At 36.6% G+C, this 12319-nt stretch overlaps 1 protein-coding gene across 3 annotated transcripts in view; it reads left to right on the top strand.

Moving 5' to 3' along the window:
* Positions 1-12319, top strand: part of STK39 (serine/threonine kinase 39) — a 101711-nt gene that overhangs the window by 67893 nt on the left and 21499 nt on the right. For all 3 annotated transcript variants that reach the window (XM_054830725.1, XM_054830727.1, XM_054830726.1), the window contains exon 14: positions 11682-11734. In XM_054830725.1, the coding sequence (XP_054686700.1) occupies positions 11682-11734 (53 nt within the window). The remainder of the gene's footprint in view (positions 1-11681; positions 11735-12319) is intronic.

Genomic DNA, 12319 nt, shown 5'->3' with positions numbered 1-12319 from the left:
TGCTGATATTTAATTCTGTTAGTCTGGACGGTTTCCAACTTTAGTATCTGATTTTTCTGTCCTTAACTTGTATTTAATACCTTTTTGTTTTAGTAGTTTTCTCAGTGAGACTAACTTGGAAAAATATTCTCTAGTGTCAGAGTTGCTTCTTCAGTTGGAGATGGCAATTTCCAATTCATTTTCTTTTGCGTTGTTGTTTCTTGCAGTATGTTGGCCCAGAAGTGAAATTAGCAGCAGTGTGTTTCCATGCAAAACTTTTTGAAAGGCTCTAGTATTAAATACTTAATACAGACCAGTATTTTAAAGCTCAAGTTTAATTAAGAGTCTGTGCTTGAATTTTGCAATGAAAATACTGGTTCTCAGTTGTTGCTTGATCTGTTGCCATGGTGTGTAACTAAAAGCCAGACTGTCTAAGCAATCGTTACATTGAGATGCTGATGCTTCTGTATCCTCAGCCTCACAGAGAAGGAGGAATTTGAGAGTGGGGAGGAATGAAATCTGTAATCCAGATTTTCTCCTGTGAGGCTGTGCACACCGTGCGTCTCGGCAACAAACCCTGGCAGGAGCTCTGCAAAGAGAGGTTTAAGTCTGTGATGTAGTCCTCCAATGGGACTGTTCATACCACTGGGGAAAGGGAGTGGGGAGGAATTACCACCATTGATTTGAAATTTCCACCAGGTTGTTACAGTTACAGATTTAGGAAGGTCACTGTCAGAGGATTTGACTATTTAGATTAATAACAGAGACATTTCATGTTAAATTAGGAGACTTGTTAATGGTTAATAGTTAAGAATTGCAAATTATCTGAAGCAATCTAAGATGGTTAAATTAGCTCCTATGACAGGAAGATAATTTACTGACAGTAATTTGGAATGTCCCAGGACCTAATTTAATACAGTTCCTGCGCACTAGATGAATTAAGCCTGTGAAAGAACAAAAGGGGTGAATGGAAAATTTTTAGTTGATGCACTGGCAAATGGGATACTTCTATTATATTATTACCTATCTTATTTAAAATAGTGTGCCGAGAAAATGCTAAGGCAGAATCATATGTAGTGTCACTCTGATCATGTTATTTACAGATAATCATGTGTGTGTGTCTGTCTTACAAAAAATGTCTTCAGCTAATACTGCTGGTTTATCACATTTTGAAACCATGTGTCATTAACTGTGTGTCATTTGATCCTTTCTGAGAAATGTGTCTTCTGGGGAGCTGGATGGACAGATACGATTCAGAATGACAAGTCGAAGGAGTAGCTAGTAGCTAGCAGTTGCCTATACCATGCTACAGCAGGAGGGGTGTTAGGACTTAAGTGAACTGTCATTTCCTCTGCATGCCAGAACATAGATGGTGAGATACTACTCACTAGTCTGAGCTCAAGCTTAAGTGCTAATCTTCCTGCTTTCATGTAGCCCTGTTTTTTTGACCTCTTTCTTACAAAATTCATTACATGTAGTTACAGAAAAAGCATACTTGGCTGGAGGTACCTAGCAGAGCTACTCTCATGTTGTTAATATTTAAGTTTGTGGATTAGTTTTTTAGGAGGAAAAACCCCTACTATAAACAAGCAAACCCCAAAATCTGCTCTGGCTAAAGGCAGAATGAGCTTGATAATTGGCTCAGTACCATAACCCAGAGTTCTTAATTCTCTTTTTTTTTTTTTTCTTTCTTTCTCATTTTTTGGTATCTTAAAAAACTTCTATTATTCCACTTTCTTTTGTAAGAAGTGGGGCTGATGTGTATCCTTTACCAAGGGCAGGTATTTCTCATCATTTTTGCTATTTAGAGTGGCTTCTGTTCTCCAGTGTGTTTAATGACAAAATCCACTAACAGACTCACAGCTGTGTGGTAGATTTACAACTGGAAAGTAACAGAACTTCTCTATGGGCTGGGAATTGATCCAGTAACAAACATCATAAACAAAACCATTTGAAGAATTCTTGAAATGAATGTTCCTGTGATTACAGTATTGAGCACTGTCATATATTTTAATTTGCTATCACCTCTAAGGCTTTGTTTGCCCTGGGAATTGGGGACGTGTGGGGACATGGTTACTGAACTGAATTTTATTTTCACAGCATGGAGACTTGATTTAAATAACCTGTTTAATCATGATTAAATCATGACTGAAATCAGTAGGGAGGAACCCTTGATTAAACTATTGATTCTAATCCTGCTTTCTGTTTGTACCTCTATTATTTTCTTCAAAGCTTGCTCTTTAAAAATGGTAAATTATGCATTTCTTATTCACTACTGAAGGATGTTTTTATGCCTTGCTGTATTTTTATTGAAAATAAATTAAACATTTAAAAATTTATCTTAATTATGACATAAATAATCTTGGATGCAATTGCTATACCATCACTTATTTACTAGAGAACTGGTATATTTGTTTATCAAAACAACTTTTCTATGTAGAATTGATAATTATTGAGCCAAGGAATCAATATGTTGTTTCTGCTTATTAAATTTAGGTTATCAAGAAGATTTGCGTGTCTAAATATTTAGATAGCAAGGAATTAGGCATTTAACCTGTATAGCTGTGGTTGTAAATTATGCAAGCAATTGCGTTCGGAAATACTGAAATTTTAAAATCACTAGAGCTTTTTTATTCCAGTCTGACTTTTTATTGTATTATTTACAAAAGAAAGAAAAAAAGAGGGGGAACAAAAAATAACAATGAAACCCAAACACCAGCCCAATCTCCTTTATGTTAAAGGAAATAGTTTAAAGCTTGATTTAACCTCAGTGTTAACAGTAATTTTATTTGTATTATTAATGGCAAGTATGTTAATGGTCAACTCTAATATGGCTTACACTTCGATAATTCAAAATTTAATCCTAATTAGTTATTTTTCTAATAGTTTTAAAGACAACACATTTACCTTCAGAGGCCACGCTGTTTCATCCATCTAAATGTTGTGACATAGTACGCTTGGTACGGTTAAAACCATTTGAAATAATTTTGTCTATTTTGGCTGCTTCTTCCCCCTTAGTGGTGTTCTCTATTAAAAAAATACATATTCCTGTAGAACTTGTTGCAAGTGTCTTGCCTTAATTTTATAAATTAAATTACTTTCCTAGAGCTCTATTCTCAAGTACCCCTAGCCTCTTAGCAATGATTTGTCTTTCACACTTTCTGATTCAAAGAACTGAAATTTTGCTTCAAGCATTTTGGTCGTTTTATGACACTAGGAGAATTTGTCACTGGACTAACAGGTTCTAATCTCTCTTCTTTTGCACTACACATGTAGAAGCATACAAAGAAAGACGTGTTTAATCTGTTAGTTGCTCTGGAATCTCTTGTCAGTCAGGCAGATGTTGTATTGCTTCAGTCACGCAGCTAGTACAGGTTTGACTTCCATCAACTGTGCACTGATCAATAATTTTTGGTATCAAGAAATACAGAGATCTTTCAGAGTTATATTTGGAGGGGGTAAGTTAACTATTGGCAAATTCAAGAAAGGCAAGTATAACCACAGTGTGCTGTAATGTTTAACAAAGTGATCAAATTATGTGCATGGCAGTTGTCCGCTCTTATTGAAATGCTCCCACTGAATACTTCAGGGCAATTGTTTTTTAACATTATTGATATAGCTCCAGTTCTTTATAGGAACAAGTCAGTTTTAGATCACTTCTGGTTTTGACCAAGCATCAAGACTTTACCACATTAATAAATGCTCAGTATAACTGCGTACCGCCCTTCGTTGTATTTCAACTACTTGTAAAAAATATCGATGCTTTTCACAAGTTAAATTTTTACCACTGCATTTTAAAAAATTTTTGTGCTAATTCAGGAATAATTTTAGGGAAAAAACTTAGGATTAGTATTGTCCTCTCTGCAGCAACAAAACATAGCTCTTTGTCTAAGTTGTTTCCACCTGCTGATATATGAGAGCAGGTAGGAAGTGGGAGCCTCAAAACAGATGATGCAATTGAATACAGCTTTTCACTGCCTATGCAGAGAAATGGGTCACTGAGAAGTGAGATTAAAAAAGTATTGTTTATTCCAGAGTTTGCTGTTTCACTTAGCTGGGAATGAATATAACAAGGAAAAAAATTGAAGAGCTTATAACATTCTTTTGATTTAGCTTCGGGCATCAGCAGGTGCAGAAAGAGAGAAGGCCCTATTTAACAGCATGTTTAGGTATAGATATATCTAAAATGTCTCTAGTTCTAACACTTCTATGTCAAGGAATGAAGACTTGGGGCTGTAAACCAGTGGATTGAGAGGAAGGACTTAATGTTCATATGTCACGTCTAAAATGATAAACACGGTTTTTCATGCTTGCCTGGTGGTACTTGAGTGTATCAGCTAGGTTTTTTTGTGTTTCTTCTATCACACAAATTGTGCATTTTCTTAGTTTTACTATCACATCCCATCCGTTTTTACTAGATTGAAAGTACTCTAACTTCTTTGAAGTCTTAAGCAACTTGGGACTGGTCAGCTATGAATAGAACTGTTGTAAGGTCCTTTCCTGCTGGAGGAGCCGTCGGCTACCCTGGAGTGATGGACAGTGTTCTTAGCTGATCTAGTGACCGTAACAATTCACTTGGTGGCTGCTTTTTCTAGTGTACACTTGCCTTTTCTGTATGGTAGATGGCATACAGATGGTAAATCTTTAACAGGTAACTGCTGTCTCATTCCAACAGTGTAACAGTCAAATGACGGTGTTTCATTGTGATGTTGGCTGTTTCACAGTCTTCAAAGCATCATTTGGCTGTGTTTTGCCATTAGTATTGCTGCTGCCTCTTGAAGTATGGTAATTAATAAGTGCATTGCATCATTTGAGGAATCTGCTCTTTACCTAGGAACACATAAAAATTAAATGGTAGTGGCAGTGTTTTGTATATTTAACTTTTGAGTCCTATAACTTGATCTTGAAGCATCATATGCTAAACATATTTCCTTCCTCCAGTAATGCATATGAAGGAGGATAAATTGTAAACCCATGGAGTTTTTTCGGAAAAACTGAAGTAAATGGTAAAGTTTTAATGGACTTCAAAGAACTGTATATTTCAAGACTACATTTTACTAATACAGAGATAATTTAGTCCCGTTCCACTTGGTGGCAATCTGGAAGCCAAGCAGACTTCAAATGCCTATCTTGCTCCTACCAAAAGTTAATAGAAATGCCCTTCCATTTAATCCAGAATTGACCTGAAGTCATTAAAAATAAGTTGAGAAGAACCATCTCTCTCTACAATGCTGAATAGACATGATGTGCTCTTGATAGTATGCTAACGGGTAATGGAGGAGCCTGGATATTGATTAGTAAATGACAACTAAGCATGGAAGTGTTAGAGAGAAAGGGATTTACATAAACATGTGGTGAATCATCAGGAGGCTAATGCTTCTTTACAGTAAATGCTCTCTTCTGTTGTGTTTATATGATCCCACAGGACCTTCAAAGTTCTGATTCACAAAATTGCTTTAATAAACAGACTTCTTATTACTGCTTTTGTTCTGCTGCATGCAAGGTACCATGACTTCAGAATTAAAAAAAAAAAGGAGAGGAAGGCAAGGAAGAAGTGAGCTGTGATATTTATAAGGGTAGTAGAGGGTTCTTGCTTTCCCTTCCCTAGCTGAATGGATAGATTCCCACAGCTGAAGCATAAGAAAATTGCAAGGCAAGGAAAGTAAAGGGACAGAAGATTTATATGCCAGGCCACACCTCAAATTTTGGACCAATGGATACATTCACTTTCAAAGATTCTTCTCCCACATCTTCTTTGCAATACTGAAAGTAAAGTGCCAGTTTGCATTTCACTGTTTTGTGTATGTTAACTGTGTTCTGTTAATACAGTTGAAACAAAGTTTTAATTAATCAAAACTGAGATTTGAAACAGATACTACATATCTTCAGTACAGGCTATTTAATAGACAATACTTTAAAAAGGGGTATTGCATCACTTAATCAGGATTTTCCTTCAATCAAGCAAGCTCAAGAGCGTGCCACAAAGTAAATTCTGCTGGGGAAGAAAAAAAAGTAAATTATTGCCCACTGAGAAAGTAAACTCACAGTTGTTTTCATGGAGTGGTGCTGTCTCCATCTCTTCTGTTGCTACTGTGACCAGTTTTCTCCATGTTTAATATAGGGCGTTGACTGAAAAATACACTTGTGGGATAAACTAATACTATAAAAGCTAGGTTACAAAGGGAAGCATGTTTAACTTGTGCATTATGACTTAAGCACATCAGAGTGAGAAATGGGTGACAAGTTATCGTGAGAAGGAAGATGACCTTTTCAATTTGAATAACATTTGGTGTGGCCAACAGCATTTGAATAGAAAGTAAAAACATGTAAGCAAAATGTCTTTTTAAAAATCTTACAAACCCTAATCTTCTGTGTTTTTCCCTCAATTATATTTCTTGCATTGTACACACAAAGATCTTGCCCCAGAGATGTAGAATGAAAATTGGATGAGTACAGCTCTAGAATGTACAACCTACCTATCACTCTGATTACTCCACTTCATTTTGATGTGAACTTCTGCTTTCTCTGCAGTCTAAATGAACAAGTCATTTAAGTGCTTCTGTGGTTTTAATTACACCATCAACTGCAGTGAGGCAGTGCAAATACCATGCTGCTTGCCCTTGTTTCTTAAGTTATGCTGTCTTGGTTTTTTTCCGTTCTAACTTAGTTTGCTTCTGTGGTAGTTTCAATGCTGTTCAAATTTTGGAGGGGGGGAGCATCTGTGAGACCTAAATTTTGTACAAGTGTGATAAGCGTGATGTTTGTTTATTTTCAGTGTGGGTTTTTTGTTAAAGCACACTGAATTCGGCTTGGCTAGTGTCACTAGTCCCTGACAGTTGGGGAAATTGTGTTCTGGTGGGAATAGGGCTTGCAGGAATATGGAAAGGCTGGTTCGTGAAGGATGCCATGGTGCCATTCATAATACAGTTTCTATAGCTTTAGTTGAAGACTAATTTATTTCTGGTTGCAGAGAAGAATATGTATTCTGCTGTTGTGTTTTCCACTAGACAGACTTCCTGGGTTTGACAAAACTAGCTGTGGACAAACTTTTCCATTTTAGGGAGTGCACACTTGATGCAGATTTTTTTTTTTTAACATGTAGATCTGTTCTGTTGCTGAGTTCATAGAATCATAGAATTGTTTAGGTTGGAAAAGACCTTTAAGATCATCAGGTCCAACCGTTAACCTGGCACTGCCAGCTCCACCACTAAACCATGTCCCTGAGCACCACATGTACACATCTTTTAAATACCTCCAGGGATGGTGACTCAACCACTTCCCTGGGCAGCCTGTTCCAATGCCCGACAACCCTTTCAGTGAAGAGATTTTTCCTAATATCCAATCTAAACCTCCCCTGGCACAACTTGAAGCCATTTCCTCTTCTCCTATCCCTTGTTACTTGGGAGAAGAGACCGACCCCCCACCTGGCTACAACCTCCTTTTAGGTAATTGTAGAGAGTCATAAGGTTTCCCCTCAGCCTCCTTTTCTCCAGGGTAAAAAACCCCAGTTCCCCCAGCCGCTCCTCATCAGACTTGTGCTCCAGACCCTTCACCAGCTTCATTGCTCCTCTTTGGACACCCTCCAGAACCTCAATGTCTGTCTTGTAGTGAGGGGCCCAAAGCTGAACACAGTACTCAAGGTGCAGCCTCAGCAGTGCTGAGTACAGGGGGATGATTGCTTCCCTAGTCGTGCTGGCCACACTATTTCTGATACAAAGAAATAGTTATAGACTAGTTATAACTAATCGTGATCTGAAAAGTGGATGGAAGAAATAAGTGCTCTTCTGACTTTCATCTGAGAATGCAGACACTCCCTAAGGGCTATATGGAAGATGCTGAAGCTTGTGGGAGATAAAGTTGATGTTTCAGATAACTCTGTATAAGAAGTGGTGGATAAATTTGTGGGGAAAAAAAAATAGTGGTAAAAAAGAAAGAAAATCTGCTGCTTGATACATAATCAAGCTATCCCAGCATGATTTAGACCTTAAGTTTAATTCCAAGACATCTAATTTTCTTGAATCTCACTTATGTGATAGGCATTCTGCATTTAAGGACAGAAGAAATAATGATATTTAATGTCTCCAATTTACGGTTGCATCATTACACAAACATCATTTTCTATTTTAATTCAACAATGTAGATCTTTTATCAAGCGTGTGGAACATAGTTAATTGACTATAGCAGGAATTACGCTATCATTAGGTAATTATTTGAAAGGCTTTGTCTTTAAATGCGAATGCCTGAAATCTCTTTCATGTTTTAGATTTTTTTCAGTAGAACCATGTCAATCTGAACAGCTGCTTAATTTGTTTATTCTCTAATCCTATTTTTTGTAAATATTAGCATTGTTCTGCAAATCATTTCCTTCAAAACAGAGCATCTTTGTTTCATATCCTAATGACAGAATAGTCTAAGTTCATGGGCTAAGTGATGAAGTTGGCCCATGTCCTTTTTCTGGTTCTTTGAGGAAGCATGATTACATAGAAAATCAGATCTAGCAATCTTAGTGTGCACATCAAGTGGTCGTGATGAAAACAAAATAATAATAAAGATTTGCAAAATATGCTTTCATAAAGTGTAAAGTTTTAAATTCTGAAACTGCTTTGCAAGCAAGATGGCTGCCAAATCATCTTAGCGTGATGTGCTATGGTGTCACTTTTACTCAAAGCAGTTCCGTAGATTTCCTCCTGTTGGAGGTGACTGCATAATGAAAAGCAGCCTGCAGGAACTGCAGTGTGCTAAAATGCACAAAAGTATTTAAAATTTACTACTTTTAAAAAGAGATGGGTTGTTTTTATCCATGATAATCAAGATATATTAGTCTGTAATGGCACAGAGCAAGAAGGAAATAAGAAGTATTATAAGAGATGGCAAAAAGGTCTGAGTTTGCATTTTAAAATAGAAATAACTTTTTCACAAATGCATTAGAGAAACTAGGGACCATTAAGAAATGATGATGAAGATAAAATTATTAATCACAAAGATACTAAGTGCCTTTCTTCAAATCCTATTTCTATTTAGCAGAAATAGTCTGTGTGTGCTGCTGCATGATAAGAGTGTAATGGATGTAAGTAAAAAGAGAACTCCAATGGAACAAATGAAACGCTCCTTGGAAACTCTGCCTACAAATAAATCAACAAGTCCAAACAGTTGTCACCAAAGTGTATCAAGGGAACTAGCAAACTAATTTGCAGTAACAGTGACACTAACTAGAGCCAGAGAATTGTCTGAAGACTGGGGAAGAGCATGAGCAGCTTTTAAGAGAGAACTCGAGTGCATCGTCTATTTGGTGGAATATATAATGGAATAAATTTATGGAAATCAATAAATGTCTGGAAGATAATGGAACTGTAAGCAAAAGCATTTACAGGCTTCTAGCAAATTAATCTTGCCAAACTTCCTTTGTTTTGCTTTCCTGAATAGTAGTGTACCATTAAAGAGAAAGCAGCACCATCCCAAGTTCAAAATAGTTCAGAGTGTAACAATTCCAAATAGTAAAGTTGGATGGCTGAATACATACCAACCTTCCTTGAATTTTCACCTTCACTTAAATAAACAGATTTGACTCATTAACTTTCTATTTGGGACATTCTGCAATTTGGAGACAAAGTAAAATACGCCCCATTGGCATTCTGCTCGAGGAAAGAATCTGTATCAAGAGAAGCTGGTCTTTCATGTAGCTATATCAGTCTGTTAGAAAGCTGGTAATTTTCATGAGAACTCATAATTAATTAGTGCCTTTTTATATGGTGGATGCTCTACTTATGAGAGGTCTGTGGAAAGATATAATCTGAGAGTGTAATGTGTTTCTAGACAGATAACTAAGAGTGCAAAATCTACGGAATTCTCAGCTGGTTCTAGGGTTTGACTATGTGGAAAAAGATACACAGGCTGGAGCAATTCAGTATAGCTGCTAATAAGACTCAAAACTTTCTGGTTTACCTCTGCAAAGGTGTGAGATAAAGTTTTTATTCCCTTCATTTACTTTTTCAAAAATATGTGCAGGAAATGAGCATCTAAGTCTGAGCTGCATCCCACATTCAGTCAAAACGTATCTTGTTTAAGAAGAATGCTAAATTTCTGTGCAACTTCCTTTTTTTGGAAACCAGCAGTTTTAACAAGCTTATAAGATGTAAATTTCAGCAAAGGGAAGTGGATTGTCAAAAGGGAACTCAAGATAGGTCATATGTTGATTTTTATTTTTAAATTTTTTTAAACAGAAAACCATTGGGGTGGACGAGGAAGGAGAAAGAACTGAGATTCATACTAATTCTCTGTTGAATAAAAAGAGACAGTGCAATATTCCATGTAATGGCAGCAGATTTCTACAACAGAAGCAAATGAGCCTTGTAAATCTGTACCTGGCTAGCTGCATTATCTGCTGTGTTGTATTAGCAATCTTAAACTCCCATAGCTCTTTATTTAGAGTAGAATTTTTGGAACCTAAAACTCCTTCAGCCTTGAAGCATTCAGTATATCCAGTAAATGAGTACTTTTCATTTTAAGCACTGCATGTGGCATACTTATTTTTTCAGGGTTTGCTATCTTGCTTTTGCCTGTGTTGCCAATCATTTTGGTTTTTGTGTTCCTGCACGTTGCTGTTTTTTGACTCTGTAATATTTTTATAAGTATTCAGCAAGTGATAATAGCTGTAAGTCACAGCTGAGTATGCCTGCCTATTGGCTTTAGTTTTCCCACAGCAAGACTTCATGGCCTGATATGCTGAAATACGAGCTTGCGTACAGTTTCCTTGCTGAGGAGAAGAATAATGGACTGCAAAACACATTCTGTTGCTATTAGCTTTTCAAGTGGATTGAGCTATTCATTGGAAAAAGAGTGTGCTACAGCAATTAAGTTCATCCCTATGCTCAGTCAGCTTGCCATTTCTAAAAATGAGATGGACGTCTGTTTTGCAAAGAAGCTAATGTTTTGTTGATGGTAGAAATTATTACCTAAAACTGAAGCTGGAAAAGTGCACACAGTGGAGGTTTGGAGCACAGTATGAGACTGTAAAGGAATTTTTTACTGTAGGTATTAAGTCCCTTACGACTGTGTCATACGCTGAACAGGTTAAAGCGCTCTTCATGGCAAATGGGAAGGCAGAAAACATTTTGCTTCACATTGCTGCTTATTTTATGTGTACATAGAACATCACTGCTGAGACAGTGGTGGTCAGTGAAAGACGTTACTCATTTCAAAACAGTTTTATGAACACTGTGCATCAAACACTGCTTTTCAGCATTTAATGTTTGTAGATACTTTGTCTCTTAAACGAGCATCTCTGTATACACGTGATGTCAGATAGGGAGCTTTAAGTCCAAGTGAGTATTTTGTTACTCTTGGAGGAGAAAGGGTAATACCTACCATTCAGACTATGTGGAACTAGTAGAGTCAGTATGGAAGAGTGTCTTTTGAGGATGAAAAGGAAAATACTTATCAGATGACCTTATTTTATCCTTTAGGTTACCGAAGACATTTTTCAGCTTAAGCATATCTTTGTTAGTTTTCCCCAAAATACTACCGTGAAAATGGGGTGGAGTATCTTCAGTCTGGGCGCTTTGGAAGAGCATTGTTTTTCAAGTTGAGGAAATTCACGCTACAAAAATGCAGTTGTCGGTGCCATAGGTATTCTTTGGGTGTAGAAACTGAATAGTTGTTCTGTTCTTCATTACATTTTAATGTATACACTGAATGTTTTTCAGGAACTCCAGGAAAGAACTTAATGACATACGGTTTGAGTTTACTCCAGGCAGAGGTAAGGCTCCTTCAATTGATTTATTCTCCTATTGCACAAAAAGTATTTCAGAAATTGATTACTGCTTATGGTTAATACAGACTACCTCTCTGAAATGTTTTCTACTGTGCAGAGCTTTATATTGAACTTACTTGAACAAGAATAGCAGATGTATGTAAATTGTAGTGGCAAGGTTGCATAATACATAGTATGTATTAGAAGACTTGATCCACGATATACTTTATCAATTTCACGTCTGACTGAAATGGTCTATGCGGTATATAAGATCTTGTATAGTAATATTAACAGCTTTGGAATTTCCATTTTCACGTTGGGAAAACATCGTAGGAAACAGAACATAGTAGCCATAAACGCTTATGTTGTGATGGTGGTAATTGAGTTTCTTTACCCTTTGTAACAAAATAAGTTCTGTTAACAAGTATGAAGTGCACACCATTTTTCAAATGCTGTCTTCAACTGAAAGTTGAGTTGTATCTCTAGCTTTGGTATCATCACCACAAAAAAATTCTGGTATTGAAACTTTAAACTCTACTGTATGCTTGTAGAACTGTATTGGCTTTCCAGTGCCAAGAGTTATAAGAACTT

Source organism: Grus americana, chromosome 6 (assembly GCF_028858705.1).
Source record: "Grus americana isolate bGruAme1 chromosome 6, bGruAme1.mat, whole genome shotgun sequence".
NCBI lineage: Eukaryota > Metazoa > Chordata > Aves > Gruiformes > Gruidae > Grus > Grus americana.
Note: the sequence above shows the minus strand (reverse complement) of the source record. Positions and strands in the feature narration are given on the sequence as shown.